The sequence below is a fragment of the Pteronotus mesoamericanus genome, unplaced genomic scaffold (assembly GCF_021234165.1).
Source record: "Pteronotus mesoamericanus isolate MK-2021 breed Mesoamerican mustached bat unplaced genomic scaffold, CSHL_Meso_final contig_24, whole genome shotgun sequence".
Lineage (NCBI taxonomy): Eukaryota > Metazoa > Chordata > Mammalia > Chiroptera > Mormoopidae > Pteronotus > Pteronotus mesoamericanus.
In genome coordinates this window covers 28,065,895-28,093,573 of record NW_026555100.1, presented here as the reverse complement: position 1 = coordinate 28,093,573, position 27,679 = coordinate 28,065,895, and the positions used below count along the sequence as shown (strand labels likewise).

Below are 27,679 nucleotides of genomic sequence, written 5' to 3'. Positions count from 1 at the left end.
CTGAGGATTTTCCTGCCCAGAGTATGTAGCCTACAATGGCCTGTTTGACAACATGCTGGCAGAGTTGTTTTATCTATTGCTGGCATAAATTTATACTGAATTAGGACAGCCCTGGCAGGATAGCTTGTTCATTAGAGGGTCGTCCCAATACACCAAGGTTGGGAGTTCAGTGCCCAGTCAGGGCACATACAAGAATCAACCAATGAATGCATAAGTGGAACAAGAAAATGATATTTCTCTCTCTCTCTTTCTCTCTCTCTCAAATCAATTAAGAAATTAATATTGAATTAGGACAGAGGTCTAATTTCATTCAATCTCAAAACTAATTATTAAGGAAACAAAAGATAATTAAAAAGTTGTTTATTTATATTCTGCCCCTTTCTACAAAATATTTGAGTCAGCTTATAAAGTATGGTACTTAAAAAGTAGCAAAACATATATGTGCATGTGGAAAAGATATTAAAGCACCAGAAAAAAAATACTCAAAGAGTAAGTCAGAAAGATAGAACATGGCTATCAGGCCCTGAGAATAAACCTTGAAAGATAGAGAACATGTCTTGTGTGAGAGCAAGCTTATATTTCAGAGAGGTGCCAAAATGTGAATGGAACATCTCAGTGCAAGCAGGACTACAGCATGACTTTTTGCTTAGTGTGTAACGTGTGCTGCAGTTGGCCTATATGGACATTTCTCTGATTCTGCAGTGGTATAAGCTCTGAGGAGCTGTTTTCTGGTGGCAGCTGGGAAATGTGTGTTTTATGAATAGGGCTAATCATTAGTGTCTCCTGAGACCTCCTCCTGTATTTTTACCTAATCTATAATGCCAAGAAGAGGGTAATGGAGTGGGTTGTGTGTGATGTAATGAATTGAGAGTGGGAGGGGTCGGGGGCAGTAATGATAGCTCTCAGCAGGAAGGTTTAAGATTTGCAGAGTTCTTTGAGCAGCAGTAACCTACAGCTATTAGAGAAGACTGCATTTTCTGTAATTCTGATTAAATTGAAACCATAACAGTATGGATACCACACAGGAATTGTTTTCTTTTGTCAAGCCAACTAGGATCAAACTCATTTACCATAAAGTGATTGGAATTACCATGTCTTGAAGCTGCCTTAACTACTCTGTTAAGGATAAGACTAAAAAGAGGGAGGGCTCTATGTAGAAAAAGGTACATCCTTTTTTTTTTTTTTTTTTTTGGTGGCATTAGAATTGTTATTACAGTGTCCAAAAATTGTGTTTCTATTTTAGTTTGTTTATTCTATCTATATCTATCTATCTATGAAAAAGAGAGAGAGAAAAGAGAAGAGAGGAGAGGAGAGAGGCAGGCTTGTTGTTCTATGCGTTTCATTAATTGGTTGCTTCTTGTATGTGCTCTGGCCGGAGATTGAACCTGCAACCTTAGAGTATTGGGACGACATTCTAAATGACTGAGCTACCTGGCCAGGGCTAGAAATTATGTTTTTGATTAATAATTAATAACAAATACTCATTATGACATTTTTGGCATTTTTATTTTCTTAAATTTATTTTTCAACTATAGTTGACATACTATATTATAATATTAATTTCAGGTGTACAACACAGTGATTAGACATTTATATATGTTATGAACTAATCCCCCTGAATGAAGTCATTTAAAAATGGTGTTTGTTAAAATGTATTTGAAAAAATAAATTAAAATAAAATTTTTAAAAAAGACTACAAAAAAATAAAAATAAAAGTGGTGTTTTATGGTATTAGTGAATCTGCGTTTGTGGTGAATGTCAATGGAATGAATGATAGTTCAGTCAAACAGGCCAAATTTTACAAGGAAAAAACTGGATATTTTTTCCCCCATGCGATATAGGTGGAGCCAATGCCTGAATGTTTACAGAATTGCAAACAGGTCCCAGTTTTCAGGACCTAGGGAAAAAAATGGAGATTTTTATGGCTTCTGGCTGACTAGTGAAGGCAACAGTGTCATAAAAGGCAAAAAGTTAGGTGGGGGTGAATGTTGTAGCAATCATAAGGAATGTGTAGACTTCCTGAGCAATGCCAGTTTTAGAGTTAATTCAAAGTGTTTTGAATATGTAACTGGCAGATTTACTACCTTTCAGATGGGAGTACTCCTAGGTATAAGCCAAGCCACGTAAGAAATTTTCTTACGTGTTTCCTTGCATTAACTGCTGACAGTTGAGCAACAGGGGAAATGAAGGGTTTTGTTGATATTAGGAAATGAAAATTCAGCTGCTTTGCTTCCTATCCTAAACCGCGAGGGGAAAGGAGAGGCATGTTCCTCAAAGGACAGACACTGGTTTCTCTGCTCCTGCCTACTTCCTAGAACACATGTGGCTCGTTCGTTCCCAGGCATTACTGAAACTCACCTTTCAGTATGGAATGGTTTTTTGTGGTTTGGTTTTGTTTTATGTTAAGCTTTTCTTTGATAATTCTGTTATGGATTGAAAGGAATGTATGTTAAGGTTCAGATTCTGATGAAACACCTTATTTTTTATTGTATGATAAAACAATATAAATTTTGGGCAGGAAATCAGATTCCCAGTTGACTGAGATATAACAAATATACTTTAATTTCTAGGTTTGCCTTTATTTAACCAGACTTGTTTAGAAAAATCAGGTAAATCAAAAGTAGGTAACTGTGTGCTTTACTCTTTGATATTGCTGGTAATACCATGCTAACTTGATGAGTGTTAATCTATGTTAAATCATATTGCTGAAAGATGTTTTAAGTTTAAGGGGTGATAAGAAATTAAAAGCCAGACATACAGATAATTTTTAGAAAATGTTCCTGTTTCCTTCCTTTAGATGAGTTCTTAAAAAGCTAGGTGCTGTACTGTGGCAGGTTATAAACAACCTATCATGTGGAAAAGTGGGCCTCATTCAAAACCCAGAATCTGTCTCTAAAAGGCTGCTTTTTTAAAGCCACAGGTGGTGCCTGAAGGTTTCATGGTATATGTCTCAAGTATTGAGTATAGCACCTATAAGTAGATTGTCCGAGAGTTCTCTTGAGTGGCACTTAATGCAGATTACATTAAGTAATAACTGGATTTTTGCTTGGGTTGTATAAGTTGTAAAATGCACAAATCAATGGGTTTGTCTCTAGTCACCTTATTCTCCTTTGGGGTTGATGGAAATGATGAAAAGGACCAAGTAAACAACTTTTTTTCAGGTGCAAATTCGACCATGGAACCTAAGTGACAGTGACTTTGTAATGGATGGTTCTCAGCCTTTGGACCCCAGAAAAACTATCTTTGTTGGGGGAGTTCCACGACCCCTTCGAGCTGGTGAGTGGAAATAGTAACACCGCAACAACAAAGCCAACAACAACAAAATTCCCAATGCGTTTATTTAGTTTTTAATATTTTCTAGATTTCTGGTCAATTATGCACACTCTCCAAAAAGAAGTCTGTCATGTCAGTTTCACTGAGCTGACGCGTTCAAAATTAAATGTTTTCTCCCAAAGTGCTTTATTTCTTGATGGTGTAAGAGTGAATTTCATTAAAATGTTATTTTGAAAGGATGAATTCTAGTTAGTGCTTTCCTATTCAACCACATTTTTAAAAAATAGTAACAATACGTTTGGCAGTGTACATTTTTATGCCAGGTAGCATTGTTATGTATGACAAAAAAAGAAGTCACCCCATCAGAAATCTGTCCAGTGCAGCTGTGTGCGCCCTCAGTGATGAGCCAGACCACGGCCAGAAGTTGTGTCACTGGAAATCAAACTGAACTCTTTGCAAGTGAAACAGGTTCCTATTTTTTCTTAGGCAGTTTGAAAAATGAGTTAGGTATGCAAGCATCTTTATGATGACTTTTTAAAAAGCTTTCCTGTTTCCTGTTTTTCAGTTCCTTTTCAATAATGAAATAATTGTCCCTGCTGGGATTGGGCAGAATCATAATTGACTGGGGCATTTGAAGTGATGCTGAGCCGATGACATCAATATGTAAATCCAAAAACAAATCTAATCTGTTGTGGATCAGTGTTATTGCCAGTGGAGCATAATAAAATTATTTGTAGGAACTCAGGTTTTAAAATGCTTAAAGTAGTTGAGTTTATATTTTTAAAGTAAGATGAAAAAATCAGGTTGTTGTTGCCACTGTAGTTGTGAAAGTGTAACATTATCTCTGTGTTATTTCAAGCAAGTATACTTAATTCTACCTAAAAAAAGAAAGAAAGAAAGAAAGAAAGAAAGAAAGAAAGAAAGAAAGAAAGAAAGAAAAGAAAAGAAAAGAAAAGGCAGAGATCGTTAAAATCAAGTTATGAAAACAATTATAAAATGTAAAATGTGCCCTTGCTGGTGTGGCTCAGGGGACTGAGCACTGGCCTGCAAACCAAAAGGTTGTCAGTTCGAATCCTGGTCAGGGCGCATGCCTAGATTGCGGGCCAGCTCCCCAGTTGGGGAAGTGTGCGAGACAACCGATTGATGTTTCTCACGCATCAATGTTTCTCCCCCTCTCTTTCTCACTCCCTTCCCCTGTCTCTGAAAATAAATAAATAAAATCTTTTAAAAAAATATATAAAATATTACCTACAGCTATGTGGCTCTATGACTTTGATGAGTTCTTAGTGCTGACTATTCCTCAACATTTCTAACATATTTATTTAAATCTCAATTTCAACCTAATCCTAAAAGATAACTTTAGGCCTGTATAAAGATATATTCATTATTCCATCTTGAAGGACTTTAAAACATAATAATTATGACTGTGATGTTTGTAATTTTGTGGTATTTCAGAAAGTCAAATTTCTTTGGTCTTATTCTCATTTTAATGGAAAACTATGCTGAAAGGATGAAAGCAAAGCAGTAGAGATTCCCCATGATCTCCTGTCAGAGAATAAAGTCCAGGGAGGGCTAACTCAGACTTGAACAGCGTTATTAGATGAGTGTAAATGGCAGCTCTTTGTTTCTAAACTGGTTGTGCTTTTAATAAAAGGAAATGTAGGTGGGGCACTGTGGAATATTCCTCACTTTTTCTAACTGGTCTTGTATTTAGGAATGGAATGGGAGAAAAATCCTCCTTGCTGACTTTTAATGTACATGTATTCTCTAAAAATAAACATCCATTGCTAGTATTGTAGCTATTATTTTTTTTAAACCAATTGCATGCACAGATTAGTTTTAATATTCTAGCCCTGCTCCTTTTTTCCTAGATAGGAATCTGCAAAAAAAAAAAAAAAATTCTGAAAGAAAAAGTTCCACAGTTAAAAAAATAACAGAACTGGCTATAGCTTCTTACATCTATTATTAAGTCACAAACACAATAGTTTATAAACTAAATTTCCTTTTTTAGTATTCACTCTTTATTTTCCCTGATTTAATGATCTGAAAAGATAGATAAAGGCCTCTATATTATTTTCCCTTTATAAATCCTATGAAGATCTATTTTGTACTTCTCTAAGATCACAGGACAGGAAATCCAAGATGCTAAATTACATTCTTCTTCAACATTCTGTGCCTACAAGGTGCTGCAAGTTCTAGGATTAGACAAGAATTAGACTGTTTTCTCATCAGAAATGGGATTTTGTGTTTCCTATATGGATGGTATACCTTTTATAAGTCTCTAAGTTATTTTTTTAAAACATAAGCTAAAAATTTCCTTTTAAATTTTTGTTTTTGCAGTTACATGGCTAGTAACCTACAGCACTTTGTCTGATGGAAATGTTCCTTTATGCCAGTACCTCCCATAATTGTAATTAGCTTCTAGTTGGCTAAATAAACTATGTTAGCATCTTAGAATGTTACTATCTATCCAAGACTTCCAAATTGGATGCCATGTAAGAGTTAACATCTGCAGCTTTTGTCCATGTGCATAGAATTGGGTTACTTTGGAACACACTGAGCTTTTTGGACTGGTGTGTGCCTTGGAATAGAAGGCTATTTCTAAAAGAATTCATTTTAACTTTGCTAGACCTTAAATTGAATACAGTGCAGCTCACTTGAACAATAACATTTATTGAGCATCCACTGAATTACTGGCACTGAGCAAGTGCATGTCATGCCAAAATGAGCGAACATCTCACTGTGGTGTTAAACTGGTCATCATCGGCAGAAAGTCACAGATTTCAGAACAGAAGAAAACAAGAAATGTATTAATAGAATGCTAACTCAATTAATTGGATGCTAAATTACACTCTTTAATGTTTCTCAAATTTGGTTTTTAAATACTTCAAGGCATTTTTTTTTTATTATTCCTAGAGGATGTGTGGTTATGGAATTCTGAAAAGTCTTAAAACTATTTCAGGCACTATATGCAGGATGATCCTGGACCAGGTATGGGTTACAGTACTCAACAGGTAGAATTTTAGGTGTCCAGATTGATTTTCACCTTATCCTGGGCCAAGAATTGTCCTTTAACATGGAATAGTGACTACAGTATTATCACTCATGAATTATTCCTTTGGATCTTGTGAATCTATTTATGTTAGATATTTCCTCTTTTAAGACAAGACCATTATTACTAATAAATAGTATAAATATAGTCCTTACCCTACCAAACAGAAATACACAAACACTTCTAAACAAACAAGCCAACCTGTTTTAAGCAGTATTATCCTGAGTTTAAGGTGCTCCTTCAGGTCCTTTGCAAAGGCTTTCTTTTTAAAATTTAGATTGGACCAAAAATGACAGGCCTAGAAAAATGAAACTGAAAATGGGAAAATATCAATGGAAAAATCTAGGTGAGTTTACCCAAAGCTAGACTGCCTAATTTGTTGGTTTCTCTGGGTCAAATAATACACATTCCTACTGTCTCCCCTCCCTCCTTTCATCACTCCTGCCAGTGACAGTGGAGAGCCAAGGACAGTTAGCCTGAAGTCTCCTGGTATTTCTCAGTTCGTGTTCTCCTTCCACTCCCCACCTCTTCTTACCCCCAAGCTAGGAAAGGCTGTAGATAGACTCACCATGCCACCATGTGGCTAAAATTTACATCATTTTCCAGAGAGTCAGTACAGGGAAAGGGGTAGCCTGTCTGGTTCTCTTCCTGGAAGTATAACTGCATGTTTTCACTCAAGTAACGTAAGCAAAATGTCTTCCTGAATCTCTGTATAGAAGTAGCCGTGTTGCATATCCCTCTGGCCTTAGGACCTCCCTGCAACATGTCTCTTTGCTCTGAGAGGAAGTAAATGCCAGGCTTGGGGGATGGGAGGGAGGCCACCAGGGAAAAGTAGAGAATGAAGCATCTGGTCCCTGTACTGCCCTCCAGTTTATAAACATGAATGTTCTCTGGCTTAGGCTTTTCCTTTGAGTGCTGCCTCAAAGATCAAGCTTTGGGAGCCCTCCACCCCTCCACCTTCAACTTTGACCAGGCTTGAAAAACCCGCAATTGTCCTCTTTGAGACATGTGAGCTGTTCTTCCCCTTCATGAGACCCTCCTGACAGTGTATCAGCCTAGGTCTTGCAGGACAGGTCAGCCTTGACAGATTGCTCACCTGAGTCCCTGGAGCCTGCTTGTCACCTTTGGGTCTCCTGTCTTTCCTAACTATTGCTCTGATAATTCTTTCCTGTCTTTTTCTCCCTTACAATATTCCATTATGAATCCTAATATTTCCTTCTCTGCCTTTTTTTCCCCCTACCAACTGTTGTGAGGATAGCTTTTCTGTGGAGGAAAAAAATAAACTTTGAGGTAAATATTCAATGATGTATGGCATATATCTGGAGAACATACATCCTGAATTTTTCTAAGAGCATTTATTTCAGACATTCTATGCGGGCATTCTGGTGATTCACAAGTATTAGGAATTATTGTAACTGTATTCTTTTTTTGTTGTTGTTCTATAAAGTTGAAGCAGGCAGAAATCATCTTATATCAAACTTCTCGGTAGTAGAAGCTTTTTCTTTCAACTGAGTCCCACGTTCAGTACAAGCTGTCCCCAGATAAACTCCAGATTTGGCATACTGACTTGATTAACTGCATTGCCCTTAGGGTTAAGGATTTTCTATTGTTAGTATGTGTTTGTGTTCTCTCTCCCCCACAGCTGATAGCAGACTTTGCCATATCATTGGCAGATTGAGTAACTTTAGCATAAAGCCCAAGTAAGACTGGGATGAATTGGTGCTTATGGAGCAGGAACCAGGCCAAGTTAATGTTAAACAAAGATTTATGAGATTTCTGAAAAATAACCTCTGGACGAAAACTAAACATTTAAGCACCCCTTGTTGCTGAGCGATGTGTTCAGAGCTCTCACGTATGTTTAATCCTCATGATAACCTGTGAAGTTGTAAGTGATGGAATTTGTTTGAGAGATAAGGAAGCAGGGTTCAATGCGGGTGACCAGCTAAGGCTACGGTAAGTGAAAAGGCCAAGATTCAAACTCAGATCTCCAGACATCAAGTTTGGGGCTCATTATCAAGCTGAGATCTGAGACATGGTCTTTGTAACAGTAGTAACAGTTAACTCAGTACCAGTTCTATTTAACCAAGTTTAACCCTATCTCTCTGCCTTAGTTGGCCGTTCCTATCATTTATTTGAAAACATTCTTAACTTCCCAATGGCTGATGCAGAGTGAAAGCTTATGAGCACAGTTCCCCTATTTAAGATGTGTGAACTGTTCTTGTGAACCAGCTTAGCAATTGTAAACCTAAAAAGTCCACCTTCAAGTTGAATCTTCTTTTCTTTCAGAAGTCCAGACCTTACCATCATCCTCAGGTGCTTATGCCTCTTTCCTGTCTGCTTTGTTTTTATTTCCAAGGAGAAGAAACGTGGCTTCTAAAGTCACAATTTAGAATCTGGAAAGATGAATGTGTTGACTTTTCCCTTGGGAATCCTCATTCCTGCTTGAGTACTCCATTCAGTTCTCATAGTATCTCAGACTTAAACATTACCTTATGGCTGGCACTGAAATTGAATTAAATGATAGGAACAAACCCCTGGAGTGGGGGGCAGGAGGAAGGAGTCACCATGATTTCCTCCGTGCTGAACTAGAGTCCCTTTCTGATCTCTGTGGAGAAGCAGGAGCAAATCCAAGGAACCGTAATTGGGGTTCAGATTCAACGTCAGAGGCAGAGACACCACCACCCAGAGGAATTCATGGGAATGCCATATGCCACACATGGCTGCAGTATCCTTCGTTCCCCCTCCAGTGTGTGGCACAGTGAAGCTCACCTGGACAAGATCCAAGGTGTTAGACGTCTAGTGGTGTTGGTGTTATCATGGAACAGGTGTTTATGACGTGACTTGAGTTGTGTTAGGAGCACAGAGCTTATCCGAAGTGCATACGCCCTTGGACATAGCTACCAGACCTGCTTGATTTACCATCCCTGCGGTGTCTATACAGATCCTGCGAACACTGGATAGGAAGGAAAAAATAAAAAGCAGTTTGGAGACTCCTGATTTGACTTGTTCATGGACTTTGTCTACACCCGCTGTCACTTCCATCTGTCCAAATTCCAGCCTTCAGCCGTGTGCCCTGCTGCGGTGGCCTCATCTTCCTCAGGTTACATGTTAAGAATGTGATTCTAGGAGTGACAGTTTGTGCCTTCTGCAGATGATGATTTAGAATGAGGATTGCTGTTATAGGCTTAGTAGGTAATTTGACTATATTTTCCAATGAAGATACATTTCTAATCAAGGGCTTACAGTTTCATGAGCAGGGTTGCGATCACAAGATATAGATAAACCCATGAAGGTTTTAGTTGATATCTGTCACATCCTTACTGCCTTTCTTTGCCTTTCTCTCCTCCTCCTAAGTAGTCAAAAAGGTAGCTCTCTTCTTGGCTCAGTTTGTCGCCATCAGAGGAAGGAGGTTTACAGTGAGTTTGGGACTTTCTTATATTAACCGATGATACCATAAAGAAGCCTTTAAAAACCTAGTCTCTAAAAGTAGTCATATATTCTTACATATGTAGGTGAATTTGTATCTTCTGTATTAAAAAAAGTCTCAGATTGAAAATGTATAGGACTTGAGGAAGTCTTGCTCTGTGTTTGTTAGTCATCTACCTAGTAAGTGCATTCAATGACATTTTTTCCCCTAAAGCTGTAATTACCAAGTGGTTACCTTTCTCAATAATGTCATTTACGTACTAAAGAGAAACTCTGTTTAGAATTTAACTGACATCCCTCTGGTGTGAGTGAATTTAGCCTGCAGGATGGAGCAGAGGAGCAAATACAAACAGCAGTTCTTGGCCATCCTTTACCTTTCTTCACAGAAGTTCACAGTAGTAGACGTTTTGTAATTAAAATCAAGATTAGGGTAGAAAAAGAGATCGGAAATCTTCATCCTCTTTACCCCAAAAGCTCTTTCTTTGGTCACCTTGGTTGCTTCTAGCTTCTTAACAAATTGCACTTCACTTAAGGGAGATCTCATTGTCTCAAATGGCTGCAGACTTTTTGGTGGCCAAGAAAATGACTGTATATAATAAGCTTATGAGTGGAAATGACTTATTTATAATTAGTTTTCATAAAAGCGTAAGTGAGTGAGGGTTTCTGCTTCCTATCAAAAGTACTTAACTGCCAGCAACGTAAGTCATGACCTAGACTTTGGCATGTGAAGATGATTTTCCAGCAGCTAAATTTATGTAGTAGTGGAATGTTTGTGCTTGTGGAAAGTGCCCCCTCTGGCATCAGAGGACCCCCAAGATGCCTTTGGAGACCACTATGCTATAGAAGAACCTGTGGTTAGAGTAACCCTCCTCGTCATCTGGAGCTGCAGGCTTACAGCCAGTATACCTTCTTTCTAAATCAGACACCTCTTGAGTTCTTCCTAAGAGTGAAAGACAAGTGCCACTAGGTCCTTTGCCAGCATTCTTCTCCTGGTCATTCACCAGGCTGAGCGAGCGTTGACTCTCTCTCATCCCATTCCAGCAGAAGGCAGCTCTTTGGAACATTAGGGTTTAATTTCCAGGTCCAGAAGTTACTTACTTTACTCAGCCCATTTGGCCAATAAGGGAAATTTATTAATGACTACAATTAATTAACTCTGTCTTTAGTTTCTTGGTGTCTGCAACTGGAATAACATTAGCCAGGTGAGGAGGTCCTTAAGCCATCAGATGTTGTTAGATGAAGTATAAGGATCCACTGAACTCTGACATTCAGGAATGTGCACCATTACTACTGCAGTGTTTGAATGAGGGTGATCCCTGGATCCTGCCCCAAGACTACATTCAAATAGACTGTGGTCTTTTTGAGTGCCAGTCAGCAAGGCTCCTTTGGCTGACGTGACTCAGTAATTCTGATCAAAATGGGGTAATTGGGAATGCTTTCTGCTGTTCTGTCTTTAATAACACATATTCTTGGGCTTAGTGATTGCTAGCTTCTTTCCTCACCTTCTGAGAATTACCTGCTGATTGCAGGTCATTCTTCCTATTAAAAATAGATACTTAGAAAAGTCATCAATATTAGGCAGTCTGGTATGGGGAGAAATTTTGCAATTAAGTTAAAAAGAAAAAAAAAAAGAAAAAGCCTTTCTGTCCTGGCAGCTTAGCTCTTACTGCCTCAGCAGCTCCCTATTGCAGGAACCCAGTAGTATTTGGCTTTCCTTCTGCTTGTGAAAACCTGATGGGTTCTTCTACCATTCAGCCCTCGTATCTGCTGCAGATCTCTTCCTCTGCCCCACCAGGCTCTGCCGCTTTCCTTCTTCCCCAGCTCCCTGGGGCTCTACTCTGTGACGGTCTTTGCCCGCCGGCTGTGGCCCCGGTCATCGTCTATCTTCACTGTCTTCTCCTTTCCAAATACCATATGTAGATGTTTGAGAGAAGTGGGTTCTTGGGTCATTCCCCAGGGTTAGGGCTAAGTCTTTTGGTCTTAAACCATCTGAGTGGCCTGAAAGGAATGGTCATACCTGGAGGAGGTGCCATCCAGTATCAAGTAAACAATTACCTTCAGGAAATTTGGATCCAGGTAAGTAACTGCTACATTTCTCTCCATGGTACCTTTATGGTGAGGATAATTTTAGAATACCAGACCTTTGGACTGAACCAATTTCTAAAAGCTTTCTGTACAAAAGTTATTTTGTAAACATCCCAATATAAAGATATATATAGAAGAAGTGTGACAAGGCCTGCAGACCAGACCTCTGGATTTATAGCAGGTGCAGGATGGGTATATTTTTGCTGCCTTTGTAGCAGCTCAGTGTCTCCTGGCACACTGTACGAACTCAGCATATGCTCATGGCTGATACTATCGTTACCAGTGTTACTTAGAATTTAATGTGAGAGGTTAGTGTGGAGATCTCTCAGATGGGATGAAATGTATTTTAAAAATCCTTTTTTTTTAATTGTAGAGATTTACTTTAAGGCTGAAATGTATTACCTCTAGCTAAAATGATGAGTTAATTCTTTCTATAGCTTAACCTTAAATATAGCAGTGTAACTTTAGCAATTGTGTTCAGCCTTATAGGTCAGTAAGTAGGGTTGTTTCTTACTAACTTGTTAGGACACTGTGAAATGCTTTGTGTACCCAGAGCCTGCTCCAGTAGACTAGGCAGTTAGAAATTAGAACAAGAGGATTACTGATAGAGAGTTTCTTTATACTGTTGCTCAAGTTCTGATTATGTGAGAGAGAGAGAGAGAGAGAGAGAGAGAGAGAGAGTGTGTGTGTGTGTGTGTGTGTGTGTGTAAATTCTTACCTTTTTCTTCATTTTTTTCTAAATATCCTATGAGGAGCTCCCCTACTTGAGTTTTAAGACTGATCTGGACATTCTTCATGATACTTAACATGGGTTTTCCTTTTCTTAATTACACTGCATGGTCCTCACATAGTTCTTCCTTCTCCCAGTCCAGAGAGCCTTCTAAACATTTATACAGAATTGTGTTTATTTTCTTGCAGTGGAGCTGGCAATGATCATGGACCGTTTGTACGGCGGTGTCTGCTATGCTGGCATTGATACGGACCCAGAGCTGAAGTACCCGAAAGGGGCTGGCCGCGTGGCATTCTCCAATCAGCAGAGTTACATTGCAGCCATCAGTGCTCGCTTTGTGCAGCTCCAACACAATGACATTGACAAACGGGTAAGCAACTGTTCAGGGCATAATCGCTGTGGGAAAGAAATGATGTTCATTCCCTGGGCACCTGGGAAGAAAAGCACCTTGCACTCCTAAGTGAGCAGGTCCACCTTACATGGCGTTAGTCCCCAAGTCCACCTGGGCTGCCTGAAAAAGAGAGCACCCTTGGTATTCAAGGTGTTAATGAACCCTCTGCCTCACTCATCCCCAGGGTGATGTTACACTTATGAAAATAACCTGGCCAAATATAGCATACCAAACCAGTGCTGTTCAAAAGACGATGCCAGCAATACATGAATGAAGGTGGAGAGCTGGTGACCTGTTTGACCCAGGTGGTGCTCTTAAAACAAACAAACCTGGCCCTGGCTGGATAGCTCGGTTGGTTGGAGTGTCGTCCCTATGTGCCAGGGTCGTGGGCGTGATCCCCTGGCAGGGCGCACACAAGAATCAGCCAGGGAATGCATGAATAAGTGAAACAACAAACTGATGTTGCTCTCTCTTTCTCTCCCCTTTTCTCTCTCAAAGTCAATTGAAAATTTTTTTTAAATATTTAAAACAAACTTGGACTAACATTTAATGTTAATGTTCAAGAGTATACATAAAACGTTTAAGTTCTCATTTCTCTTAAAATTGCAAGATCACACGTGGTAACAGTCACTGGAACCAAATAGCTGTTATTCCCTCCAGTTGCCCCTCCAACTCCCTGTAGTTCTACCGCTCTGACCATATACACACATGCCTGCCTCTCGCCCATTGACATTACCGGCCTGGCCACTAGAGACACTCAGACTTGGACAGGTCACTTAAATTCTGAGCTTCAGTGTATAATGAGTCCAGTTGGAATAGCCTTGTGTATGTTACAAGATTGTTGAGAATCCCAGGAGAGATATTAAACAAGAAAGCAGTGTGTGTGTGTGTGTGTGTGTGTACGTGCGCGCGCGCACACACATCTCTGTCTCTCTGTCTCTCTGTCTCTCTCTCTCTCTCTCTCTCTCTCTCTCTCTCTCTCACACACACACACACGCACAATATACTGATCTGTAGTGAAACTGGTGGTGGTGTCTCCATCCACGTGGAGTCAAAAAGGAACTTGTCTGTTCCTTCAGAGCCTTGGGATGAGAGTCATCTCAGTGGGAGTCCCTGCCTCCCCTGCTCCATCTGCATGCTGTTTCTCTGCGCTCACCAGTGTGGAAACAGTTCTGTTATGAGAGAGAAAAGCCTGCTTCCATCTTGACTTGGGCTCCTTTTTCAAAACAGTTCTTCTGTGAACATCATACTTCCTCCCCCCAAACTGTTATTCTGTCCTCTTCTTAATTTCTTTTTGCTTTGAACATAGCCAACACTACCCTATTTTTTTGTCTGGCGTTTTGAGCCTCTGTTAACTGCACCCTTCCTAGATGCTTTTTAAGGGTCATTCCTAGTTTTTTTTATATTAATCTTTCTCCCAGAGCTTGAATTTGAGCTTTGCAGAGGTCTCCCATTATACATAGGGTGGAACAAAAGTAGTTTTACAATTATAATACAAATAAATAATACAGTAATTAATAAATAATACATGAATGAATTTTGTTTCACATACTTACAACTGTAAATCTCCTTTTGCCCCACCCTGGATAAGCATGGTAGTATTTCCTTAGGTGACGGCCTTTTTCACAGGGGCCCTTTTGTTGATTGTCTATAGTGAATTTCTTCTTTCCCAAATAACCCCCCTGGGTTTTTAACAATAGTCTCGTAGCTCAGGGTTTGAAACTTGCTGTCCTCAGAGGCAGGGGCACATGTTCCCCTGTGCCCACAATCCCTTTTCCTTGCTATTGCAGATTCCAGGACGCTACAATCTAATTCTCTTTTCTTCTGATGTTATCTAGAATTGCCTTTTAAACCAAGACCGTGGCTGTTTTAAATAGCATCAACTTGTTTTACCTTTCTGGTCAGAGAAGCCTCCTTTGCTGTCTGCATTATTATAAATCAGATTCAGTGGATTCGGTGGTTTTAAAAAAAAACAAAAAACTGCAGATGGAATTTTAAGGGTAATTTTCTTCCTGTTTGCAACCCTTACCCCTTTCACTCTTTGCTCCATATAGAAACTGGAAGAGGACAACCTGGTTTTGAATATATTGTCATAGTTGCACAGTTTTAGAACATACGAAGAAGTATTTTAATGCACAGGCTTCAAGTCTACAGTAAGAGGATCAATCGAACAATAACCCTGGTGGCAAGGGGGCACTGCATTTATTCTGTATAATTTTACCAGCTCATTATAGGAAGGGGATCCTACTTATTTCACATGTACTCTTCAAAGTTACCAGAACAAGGTTGTCCAGACCATTAGGACAAACTTCTGATTCCTGCTATAGCTATAATTAGGGTCCCCCAAGAATGTGACTTGTTCGAGTGGGCTGATAGGTGTACACAACAGCATACTGTTCGCCATGGTATGTCGATCACGGAAGGACTGACAGAGGTGGAGGGGCTTCTAATGGTAGTCCTTTACCGAGCTGCGGTGATGTTGACTCCGACACCTCTGCCCAGAGGCCTGAATGGGAGAGCTTGGGACATGGGTGGCGCACAAAGAATATGTCGAATACGCGAGGATGATAAATGGGAGAACAAAGACTGGGAGCAACTGTGGGAGTTTATGGAGGGTACTGGAGTGTGTCACTCTCATCTCTCACCTGGACATCTAGAATAGCTGTCTCACCCTCTCCCCAGTTCCTCTATAGCCCATCTCTAATTCACCCTTTACATAAAACCCAGAGGGATCTTGTAAAATCATATGTGAATCATGTCTTCCCTCCTTTAAACCTTTTGATTACGTTCTACTGCCCTTAGGATAAAAGTCAAATTGCTCACCATGGCCTGCGTGACCCTCATGCACTGCATACTTCTGCCTTGGCTCTTTTCTTCCTTGTCTTGAGCCAGTCACAGCTGGCCCTATTCTCTGTTTTTCAGGATTATTATACATACTGTTTTCTCCGCCTGCCTAATACCCTCTTTTCCTTAAGGACTCAGCTAATTGTGATATTTTTAGGAATACTTTCTTCAATGGAGCTTTTATCTCCCCCATAGATCATTGTCATAATACCATCTGCTATTCCTTTGTGACATTAAAACCACAGAGGAATGATAGATGGTTAAGCTGTTTCTTACTACTACGAGACAATAACATTAAATTAAATAAATCTGTAATTAAATTATGCTTTAATGTCCATCTGCCCTGTTAGACTATACAATCCATGAGGCCAGTGACTATGTCTTTCATGTTAGCTAGTGATACGTAATACTTCATACATAGTGGACAGACATTATTATTTACTTTTGGATAAATGAATGAGTTCTTGAATGAAAACTAATTGAGAAGTAGCTTAGGTGGAAAGCCCTTGTATACCAACCTTTGGCATCCCAACTGTCCACCAGAGGGCACTTCGCCCAGTGTTCTTTTCCTACTTAGTTAACACTTGAGTAATGAAGAAATCTAGGTTTTGCTATTTAAAATACCAGAAAGTGTTCTTTGACACTTATAGTATGTTAAAGCCAGACTTACCGTTAGGCATGACCAGATGCAACCTCCTTTATTTTGCAACGGAAAAATTTAGGAAAGATTTGGAGACTCTAAAGAACCTGTCAATTAAGGACAGAGCGGCCTCAGCTCTGAGGACTCCCTCCCTGAATTTTCCTGCTTATCCAGGGTCTAATGTTTATTCAAACCCACTTATTCCATGAAGTCCTTGTCCCACAGACCTGGGTTAAGAACCCATGAGTTAGATTATAGGGCCCTTAGTGAGTTTTATATGTTTCAATATTTCACATACTTCTTAGGAGGTGAACATATTCTGCACAGAACAGGGCAAATCTGGAGTTTGTTACGAGGATTTTCTAGTATGTTTGTAGGTTGTTTTGAACATTAACAAACCGAGTTTGAAATTTTCTTGTGCTTTTTTTCTTTTTTTACAGTTGTTTTGCTTTTTGATTCTCACTTTTATGCTGTCTTGTAAAACGTTTTCTCGAGTCAGTATGTGCCAATGCAACTCCACTGGATTTATATATAACCTTTAGTGATAATGTTATTTACATATACATACATATAACATTAGTGAAAATGTTGGGCATTTTTAATGTCATAATGACCCTTGTCGCAAAACGTTATTATAAATGACCCAAGGGGTGGGATGGGTGAATGAATAAATAAATACATAAATGCAATTCATGCCTCAATTTATACTTCCAAGGAAAAATTAACATCTTGAAATAAATTTTTTAAGGCTTACATTATTCCTATCTTATGGCTGATATGCATCAGTTACCAACCAATTGATAATATCTTCCTATGTTGACAATATCAAGGTTGTGTAATACCCAGTACAGTGGTTCTCAGCATTTCTTCTGCCTTGGCCTACGTGAGGCATGTGATATACTCTCATGAGTAAGCGAGGTTCCCTGTAACACTGGTAGGGTGGGGCATGTATAGGGTATGTCCATGAGTACCTAAGGGGCGTTATACCCCACATCCACTCCTATCCTCACCACCCAGAAACTCATGGCCATAGTTAAAAAGTGTCTCCTGGCTTGGAAACTGGGAGATCTGAGTTACACTCCCAGGTCTTCTCCCAGTCATGGTCTGTCCTTGGGCAAGATTCTTAACCTCTTAGTGGCTTGATTTTATTGTCTCGTAGTAGTAGGAAACCAGCCTAACTATCTTATGGTTTATTGCACAGATTAAACAATGAGAGATGAATAAGTGCTTTGGAAAGTTGTTAAGCGGGACAGGTGTTGATTTGTATTATTGGAGAGCCTGGCCTATTTAAATTGTGCTGTTGCCCAACAATATAAACAAGGCTAATTGTTGATCCCTTTTTTTCTTTGAAAGTACCTACTCAGTTCTAATAAGAATCCTTTAATATAAGGGTAAATAGTTGAAGTTGACACTAAAACAACAAATAAAAGAAATTAACATAGGTGCCAATCTACCAACATGCTTCTTGGGTTATCTCAGTCAAGACACACTCACAGAGACTCTGAAGTTTCTTTTGTAGATGTAAACACCTGGGCACATTCCCCATTTAAAGAATTGAAGGAGTTTTTTTGCTTTAGTCTAGAAATAGGTGTTTTTACCGGTTATCTTTTCTCTGATAATGAAAAGACTTTGAACTTGAAATGCAATAGAAGGTTAGGATTAAATTTTGCTTATATTCCTTTGAACGGAGTCTCTGTGAAAAACTGGAACAGTTTAAAGTATTTAAGTATAATAAGGGCAAAAGAGGGCACCTGTACTCATTCTGTCTGTTTTAATGGTATTTTTAGAAGTGGTGCCAAATGAACACCTAAGATGTGAAAGCTCTGCTAAATCTAGTTTTCTTTATAACTCAAGTCTAGGTCACTTACATATGAAAGATTTTTTAGTGTGAAAAATGAGATCATATGAAAATGGGTAACCTCTACATGGCCATTTTCCTACCCCTTTGTCTACTCCATGCAGTTCTGAGAAAATCTGCAGGGTTGGAGTCAGTTGAAGCCCCTTTAGTCTAACGAAAACATGTGATTTGGCTGATATGAACAATTTCATTATAAAAACCTGAGAGGTCCCCCTGCCCACACGCACAACTATTGTTTAGCACAACTTGGTCATGTTGTCTCCTAGAAATTTGTAAGTCAGATGTTTGTGACTTGATATGCGTCATGCAGTAGATACTATTTATAGTCTGCCAACTCTGCCCGTAGAGACCTCTTTACTAATTGGAAGATAGTAGACTAGAATCAGCCAGTCTTGGGTTTAGTCTTGACTATACCACTTTATTATATAGCTTGAAGCAGGGATGTGCATGTACATGTTAATGAAAGTGCTTTTGAAAACTGTAGAGCACTCTGTCAATATATAATGGCGCTGATAACATTAATTTACATGAATGGTTAATATTTGAGCTGTTCTGAAAATGCTTATTAATCTCATTGGAATTTTATGTGATGAAAGGAGTTAAATATTTCAGACAAGATAGTGGAAAAGTGGGTTGATTATTTGAGTTTTTGAAATAGGAGGAGGAGCAGCCCTGGCTGGTGTGGCTCAGTGGATTGAGTGCCAGCCTGCAGACTGAAAGGTCACAGGTTCAATTCCCAGTCAGGGCACGTGCCTGGGTTGCTGCTAGATCCCCAGTTGGGCCCATGAGAGATGCAACAATCTGTGTTTCTCTTGCACATGTTTCCTTCCACCTACTTCTTCCTCCTTTCCCCTCTCTCTAAATAAATAAATAAAACCTTTTTTTTCTTTTAAAGATGAAATAGGAGGAGGAGCTCTTAGTAGGCAGAGATCTGTTTCTAAAAGTAGTTTCCCTAAACCACCATATCCTAAATTGTTCTTCATAAAGCATGAATCCTTTGAGATTTTAATACCTATTTTACAAAAAAAGTCTTTCTGAGTAAAATGAGTTTAGAGGTGCTTTTTTAAAAAGACAGTTAAATAAGCTGCTTTATTCTAGGACTTCTTAGAATCTTTTACATACTAATCTTCTTTGTGAAGATCCAAGAAGTAGACACTGCAATTTTTCACAAATCCTTTTGATCATGAACTCTTCTAAAATGTACCATCTCTCGGGGATAGTGTTCTAGGGAGCCCTATTGAGAAAATGCTGTGTTTTCAGCTTCTTTCATCTTCAAATTGAGAAATTTAATAAGCAGTTGATTTATTTCCCCTGCCTTAGTCCCATTTTACCAAGTGTGTCATACTCATCATATGAATGTTTGTTTGTTTTTTTTATTGTGGTAAAAAAACATAATGAATCTACCCTCTTAACAAATATTTAAGTGTACAGCACAGTATTATTAACTGTAAGCATGGTCTTGTGCATAACTGAAACTTTATAACCTTTGAACAGAGCTCCCCTCCCCCCCCACCCTTTGGCCAAACCCTGGGAACAGCCATCCTGCCTTCTGCTCTCTGTGAGTTTGACTGGTTCAGATACCTCATATAAATAGAATCATGCAATTGTTATGTGACTGGCTTATTTCACTTAGTGTATTGTCCTTAGGTTGTTCATTCATGCTGTCATATATGACAGAATCTCCTTCTTGTTTAAGTCTGAGTAATACTCCATTGCATATATATGAAGAAGGACCCCCAAAAAACTGGAATTATCTTGTGGAGGGTGGGCCTCTTGTAATACCAGCTTCTCTGGCCAGGTGAGTGTTCTAGGAAGAATCTGTGTCATTGTACCAGTTGGCATTGTTGTGAGAGGCTGCTTTCAGCTTCATTAAATTTTTTTGAAGACTCTTTAAATGCATGTGCCCATTTCATGAGGGTAATTTATAAGCACCCACCCCACACTGTGCGGAGTGTTCAGCGGTTTTTGACCTACAATATCATGACCCTGGTGCCCCACCCTCCCTGTTCACTCGATCTCACCCCAAGTGACCTTTTGCTTGTTTCCCCGGATGAAACAAGTCCTCGAAGGGAAATGTTGTGCTGATGTGGAAGAGGTGAAACAAAAAACAACAGAAGCACTACAAGGCATCAAAATTGATAAGTTCAAAAACTGTTTTGAGCAGTGGGCAAAAACATCTTAATAGGTGTATTGTATCTAATGGAGAGTGCTTTGAACGTGACTGAAGTTTCAACATGTAAGAATAAATACACAATTTTTTATAAATACCAGGGTTTTTTGATCTCCCCTTGTATATACCATATTTTCTTTATCCATCTGTTGATAGACATTTAGCTTCCGCACCTGGACTATTGTGAGTAATCTGCGGTGAACATGGTAATACAAATACCACTTCAAGATCCTGATTTCAATTCTATTGTATAAATACCCAGAACAGGGATTGCTGGATGTATATTTTCTATCTACAAGGGTTGGAATAGGGCAGGGAAACAGCAGCTGAATATTCATGGCAGTGGTGGGCATGGAAGGTGTTGTTAATATCCCCATAGTATTTATAGATTTTTGCATTTTGATTACTAGAGGTTATCTGTGTATCTTTCTAACATATTGATCTCTATATGAAGAGGGAAAAATAGTTTTGAAATCAGTATACTGTTGACAAATAATGTTTCCTTATCTCTGTTTTAGCTTAATGCAGAGGACCAGAGAGACTGACTTTCAGGTACTAATTTGGGGCTTTCTGGTACATTGTGACAGCTAAACAGTAGCACATATTTGCTTTGAATAGCATACTCTTTAGAATAACCCATTTTTCATTTAATGAGATGTTATCCATTGCACTGTTCTTTGCAAGCACTTCAAGTACTTTAATCTTTTTTTCTCTTTTCACTACAAACATATTAGACCTGAATTTTAGCTAAAGGCCATCAAAGGCTTTATATTTTTAGCCTGAACGAAGATTAATATGACCCAGTAACCATACCGATAGAAGTGCGGATAATACTATACTTTGTCCGTGGCCCCAGCTGGAATACGTAAGATGACTCAATAGCAAAAGCAGCGAGGGTTCTAAAGACCTGCTCCCAGACTGTCTGCTCCTGGCCTTCGTCTGGGACTCCCATAACCCAGCCCTTATTTAATTGCTGTTACTGACCCCTGCCTTGCTCTGGCTTGAAAGCTTCCCAGCTATAGCTGTGGCCAGGTTTGATTTGACCCTTTGTGAAGAAGCAACACCCAGAAGTGAGTTCAAGTACTATTGGAACTAATCCTACCTGAGTTTATTTTGAAGCACTGTGAGTCTCAGAGCCTTTGACTAGAAATAGTTTTGTTTTGTTTGTTTTTTGCTTTTGTTTTTGTTTTTAACAGAGTTTGAGTCAACTGAAGAAAGCGTGAAAGATAATTTTCTTCTCTAAATGGCATAGAAACTTTTGTCCTGTCTCTCCTTCCTAGCTTTGACCTCTGATCTCTCCTTCACTGTTCTCTCTTTTTATGTTTTCTCTCTTCAAATTGTGATAATTTTTAATATGAAAATTCTTTAGAGGGTTTAAATGTCCTTTCCCGCTCATATTTGAGTAGAGAGGCTGTTTGTGCGGTTACTGATGGGAAAAAGGCCACCACCCCCCTTTTAAGTAGTAACCTCAGTAGGACATTCAAGTAATTTAGCCCCAGAAATTAGGGGCCACCAGTCAGTTAGCAATTTCTCAGTGAGTGCATATTCTTCTTTGGAAGAGCTGGTCCAAACCTCCCATAGGGTAGGGGAAACTGAGGCCTGCACGGTTGTGATACAGCCAGTGAATGGACGGAGTCAGAGGTGCGGAGGGGGGAGGTGAAGACCTGGCAGTTGCGCATTTCACTGCTTTTTAATGATTTTCTTACCCTTTGTTCTCCACATGATACATTCTTCTGCTACTAAAAACTGATTGGGGCTGATTTACATCTTTGCCTCCAGCCCCACTCCCAGATAGCATGGCAGGAAACCAGGCTACTGGTGAATCTGTGGACTGTGCAGGATGCCACCAGCTGGCCTGAAAAAGTTATCTTAAGTCCAAAGAGAGCACCCACAGACCTTCTGTGCTCCATGTGCACATGGCCACAGTGTGAGCATTAGTACACATAGCACATTCTGAACTGTGGGAAAGGCACAGTGGTGATTTTTAAATTTTTCTGCCCCTGGCTCCTGAAAATATGAAAGACAGTAAGTCCCATCCTTTGAAAGGTAAAAAAGGAAAAGAAATCCAAACCATTTTCCCTATGTGTTTTTTTTTTTTTTTAATTTATCTCAGATTGCTTCTAAAATTAAAAACTGGTCCTGACTTGTGTGGCTCAGTTGGTTGGGTGTCATCCAGCAAAGCAAAAGTTCGCTGGTTTGATCCCCAGTCAGGGCACATGCCTGGGTTGCAGGTTCGGTCCCTAGCCGGGGCACATGTGAGAGGCAACAGATCAATGTTTAACTCTCACATTGATGTTTATCTCCCTCTCTTTCTCCTTCCCGTCTCATCTCTCTAAAAATAAATAAATAAAAGCTTTTAAAAACAAAATTAATAACTGAATTTACTAAATCTGAAAGATTGTTGATAACTTTGTTGCTGTTATTTTCATGTCGTTGCTTTAATTTCCTAGGCATCTGTCATCTGCTTTCTAAACAGCAGGATTCCAGCCGATAGCCATTTGAAAAACTAAAAATTTACATTGAAGCGTACTTAGCACGCTTAGTATAACGTACTTAGCATTCTTAGTACATTTAAGCATTCTTAGTATTGCCAGCCAGTGGAGGGTCTGCTTTAGCCACTGAAAAGATGCTGTGTTTAGTGGGAATGGTGACAAGGTTCCTGTGGTTTTTAGGCTAGATGTACTCTGTGACCCATGCCAAGAAGGTTAGAAGCACATATATTTAAAAGCTTTGAAAACACCAAATAAAAATTATATTTCCAGGAAGCGTGGTGCTTTAGGTGATAAGAAATGGCCTACCTGAGTTTTGAACAAGGCTTTAATTTACACTTACCCCTATTCCGATTAAACCTCTCCACTTGGCTTCTTTCTTCCGACTTGTCCACTTATTCCATTATCTGAAATCTTTGCTTCTACTCAACTTCCAGCCACCTTTCAGCATATTCTCTGCCTTGGGTTGGCTAGGTATCTGACAGGCTTAATGTGTTTTCTTCCTGTCACCAAAGGGCCACCTGCAGCAGGGACCAGCCTTTAGGTGTCCTTTATGTAACATTTAACTGAGTTTGACCTTGGCTAATGCCTCCCTTCTCATTACTACAACCTTTGAGGTTCAAGGAGAGGGAATTCTGTACCTGGGAATAATAGTTTATGGTCTCCCTCGGTATCTACTCTGTTCCACCAAAAACTGTTTAGCCATTGCTTCATTCCCTTTGGGAGGTAATTTTGCTGACTGATACCAGAATGCAGAGAGAAAGATTTTCTCTAGCTTGTTAGAAACAAAACAACACCAGCATTGAGACAAGTTTGTTAAAGTATGGCTTTCTCTTTGTGTTTTTCTAAATACATTACTCCTTTTATCTGTCTTCTTCCAACCACTCACCCAGGGTTCCAAATCAGTCCTCCTTTTCCTTAATGGTTACCAACTCGTCAGTAGGTTGCACCCACCCTCAGCCTTCTTGGGCGTGGCCGCCTCCACTGGGTGTGTGGTATGAATTCAAATGTCTCTAGAGGAAGTTTTCACCTCCTGTGCCTGGAAATCCCCTGGAAGCAGGGAATTTGGCGATGTGATTGGCTCTGTGTTGGTCTCTGGTATTTGGACTTTAATGGTAGCATAGATCAGAAATGTGACGGCATTAAGTTGGTGTCTCCAAAGTGGCATAGCTTAACGATAGGTGATTTAGGTGGTTAACAGAGAAACACATGCTTATTTTAATAGTTATATATCTGTGTATTGGAGAAAATGGAATTGATCTGGATAGTCAAGTAACACATAACATAATACAGATGACAGCAGGAGATGGTGAAAACAACATGGTTTGAGAGTGCATTTAAGAAATTCTCAGGTAGTATTGGAAGTCCCAGCCACAGCGGTCAGACAAGAAAAAGAAATAAAAGGCATCCAAATAGGAAAGGAGGAAGTAAAGCTATCATTGTTTGCCGATGACATGATAGTGTACATAGAAAACCCTGTAGACTCTACCAAAAAACTCTTCAACCTAATAAGTGAATTTGGCAAAACAGCAGGATACAAAGTCAATATTCAGAAATCGAAGGCATTTTTGTACACCAGCAATGAAATAGAAGAAATCAGGAAAAAAATACCATTCGATATAGCAAGAAGAAAAATAAAGTACCTAGGAATAAATTTAACCAAAGAGGTAAAAGACCTGTACACAGAAAACTATACAACCTTGAAGAAAGAAATTAAGGAAGACACAAATAAATGGAAGCATATACCGTGCTCATGGATTGGAAGAATTAATATCCTCAAAATGTCCATACTACCCAAAGCAATTTATAGATTCAGTGCAACCCCTATTAAGATATCAATGACATATTTCACAGAAATAGAGCAGACATTTCAAAAATTTATATGGAACCATAAATGACCCCGAATAGCTGCAGCAATTTTGAGAAAGAAAAACAAAGTAGGAGGGATCACAATACTGGACATCAAACTGTACTACAAAGCCACTATACTCAAAACAATCTGGTACTGGCACTAGAACAGACCCATAGACCAGTGGAACAGAATAGAAAGCCCAGAAATAAGCCCAGGTCTCTATGGACATCTAATATTCAACAAAGGGGGCAGAAGCATAAAATGGAGCAATAACAACCCCTTCAACAAAAGGTGTTGGGAGAGCTGGACGGCTACATGCAAAAAATTGAAATTGGGTCATCAGCTGACACCATACACAAAAATAAACTCAAGATGGATAAGACTTAAATATAAGTTGCAACACCATAAAAGTTCTAGAGGAGAACATTGGCAGGAAATTCTCAGATATCCCACGCAGCAATTTTTTCACTGATGTGTTTCCTAAAGCAAGGGACATAAAGGAAAGAATAAACAAGTGGGACCTCATCAAAATAAGAAGCTTCTGCACGGCTAAAGAAAACATCAGCAAAATGAAAAGGGAGCCAACCGTATGGGAAAATATATTCGCTAATGATACATCAGATAGAGGTTTGATCTTCAAAAAATATAAAGAACTCACTCGACTCCACTCCAAGAAGACAAATGATCCAATCAAAAAATGGGCAAAGAACCTGGACAGACGCTTTTCCAAGGAAGAGATAGAGGGCCCAGAGACATTTGAAAGGATGCTCAGCATCACTAGCCATCAGAGAAATGCAGATCAAAACCACCATGAGGTACCACCTCACACCGGTCAGAATGGCCATCCTAAACAGATCAACAAACAACAGGTGCTGGCGAGGCTGTGGAGAAAAGGGAACCCTAGGACACTGTTGGTGGGAATGCAGACTGGTGCAGCCATTGTGGAAAGCAGTGTGGAATTTCTTCAAAAAGCTGAAAATGGAACTGCCTTTTGATCCAGTGATTCCCCTGCTGGGACCATACCCTAAGAATCCCAAAACGCCAATTCAAAAGAACCTATGCACCCCAATGTTCATAGCAGCATAATTTACAATAGCCAAGTGTTGGAAGCAACCTAAATGCCGATCCATAGATGATTGGATCAAAAAATCATGGTACATTTACACAATGGAATACTACACAGCAGAAAGAAAAAAAGAACCACTGAACTTCGCGACAGCATGGATGGAACTAGAGAGCATTATGCTAAGTGAAATAAGCCAGGGGGCGAAAGACAAATACCATATGATCTCACCTATAAGTGGAACCCAACCAACAATACAAAGATGCAAGGAAAATAAGACGAGCAACACTGAAAGGAAAAGAAACCAACAGAGACAAGAGAGAAGGGCGGGGGTGGGGGGAAAGGAAGGGAAGGGGAAAGTCAAAGAACATATAGCAAGGACTCATGGACAAAACTGAAAGGGAAGAGCTGAGTGAGGGAGGGAGGGAAGGTGCAAGAGAAAGTGGTGGGTGGTAGGCAGAGACAAATGTATTTGAAAAAATAAATAAATCTTAAAAAAAAAGAAATTCTCAAATAGACCATAAATTATTTTACGGAAGAACTATGTGTTGTTCTCCATTGTAATTCAACTTTTAATATGGTGGCTTACAAGGAATAGGCATTCCATAAATACCAGTCAAATGAGTAAATCCATTTGAGCCAAAATAAACACTGTTTCTTACCATAGAACCACCTGACTACAATGTCCTTTTATGCAGCTGGCTTCTCTTTGTTGATTTAAATTGTCAAAGATCCTGTTTGCCCTTGGAGAGGTTGTGATAGCCAACTTGCACATCTGTGTTTGTGGATCATTTTGAGTCATGTGTATGTCATATCTTTTGGGCAAGCCCCTACTCTTTGGATCAACACCTTGCATGGAGGTGCTGGAAGCAGCTTTGCAGTAATAGCACCACTCACGCATCTGGAAGGCAGCCTTCTTACAGCACAGTATCAATCCAAAAGCCAGACCCTGTACTTTTTCGCTATATTCAGAGTCTTATGGACTTTATTTACTGCCATGTAATATGCAAGTCTTAACAAATTTGATTATCTAGCTTTTGAGTCCAGTTGAAAATGATAGGAAGTTGCAAATGTATAAAGGATTGGTGAAAGGTATTATTAAGTGACAGTGGACAGATTTTGAAAGCAGTGACCAAAAAAGAGAAAACCGCATTGTATTATCTGGCACAACTATAAAGAATATTTGTAATATCCTTTGCTTACGATGGGACAGAACAAATATTAGATTTTAGGAAGATTTCCATCAAAAAAACATTAAAATTCAAGATGTTTTAGCACTGAAAAGAAAACATGTCTGCCCTCTGGAAAAATAACTTAAGAGGAACATGTTATTCCCTAAGGAAGCTGGTTCAATAAGGCATCACTGTGGGCCTCTGGCCTAGAGACCATCCTGGTGGAGCTTCACGGCACATCTGCTGCAGTGAGTGCTCTGTCAACCGACCCCTTCAGCTTGGAAAGAGCTTCCAAGATCAGCTGGAAGCCTGGATAGACAGACGGTGCAGTTTTATTCAGATTGCATTTTGAAATAGCAGCACAAATGTACTATTTGACCTTACAATTGTTCAGTGTTTTACAGTTTGCCATAGGAGTCTGTATCCGTCATTTCACTTGTTTTTAACGTCCTTGTGTTATGGGAATCCTTGCAAATCAAAAGGTGGAGCACAAATTCAGTCCTCTTCATGACTGCCTGATATTCCTTAGATGTACCGCATTTTATTCAACCATTTACTTTGTTTCTACTTTTTTGCCATGATGGGCAGATTCTTCAGTAAATATACTTTACAAGTGAATGCACATCTGGTGGTT

At 39.4% G+C, this 27,679-nt stretch overlaps 1 protein-coding gene across 7 annotated transcripts in view; it reads left to right on the top strand.

Annotated features, from left to right (window-relative positions):
- CPEB3 (cytoplasmic polyadenylation element binding protein 3) overlaps positions 1-27,679 on the top strand; it is a 172,268-nt gene that overhangs the window by 132,831 nt on the left and 11,758 nt on the right. For all 7 annotated transcript variants that reach the window (XM_054572852.1, XM_054572854.1, XM_054572857.1 and 4 more), the window contains 2 exons: positions 3,162-3,276; positions 12,755-12,936. In XM_054572852.1, the coding sequence (XP_054428827.1) occupies positions 3,162-3,276; positions 12,755-12,936 (297 nt within the window). The remainder of the gene's footprint in view (positions 1-3,161; positions 3,277-12,754; positions 12,937-27,679) is intronic.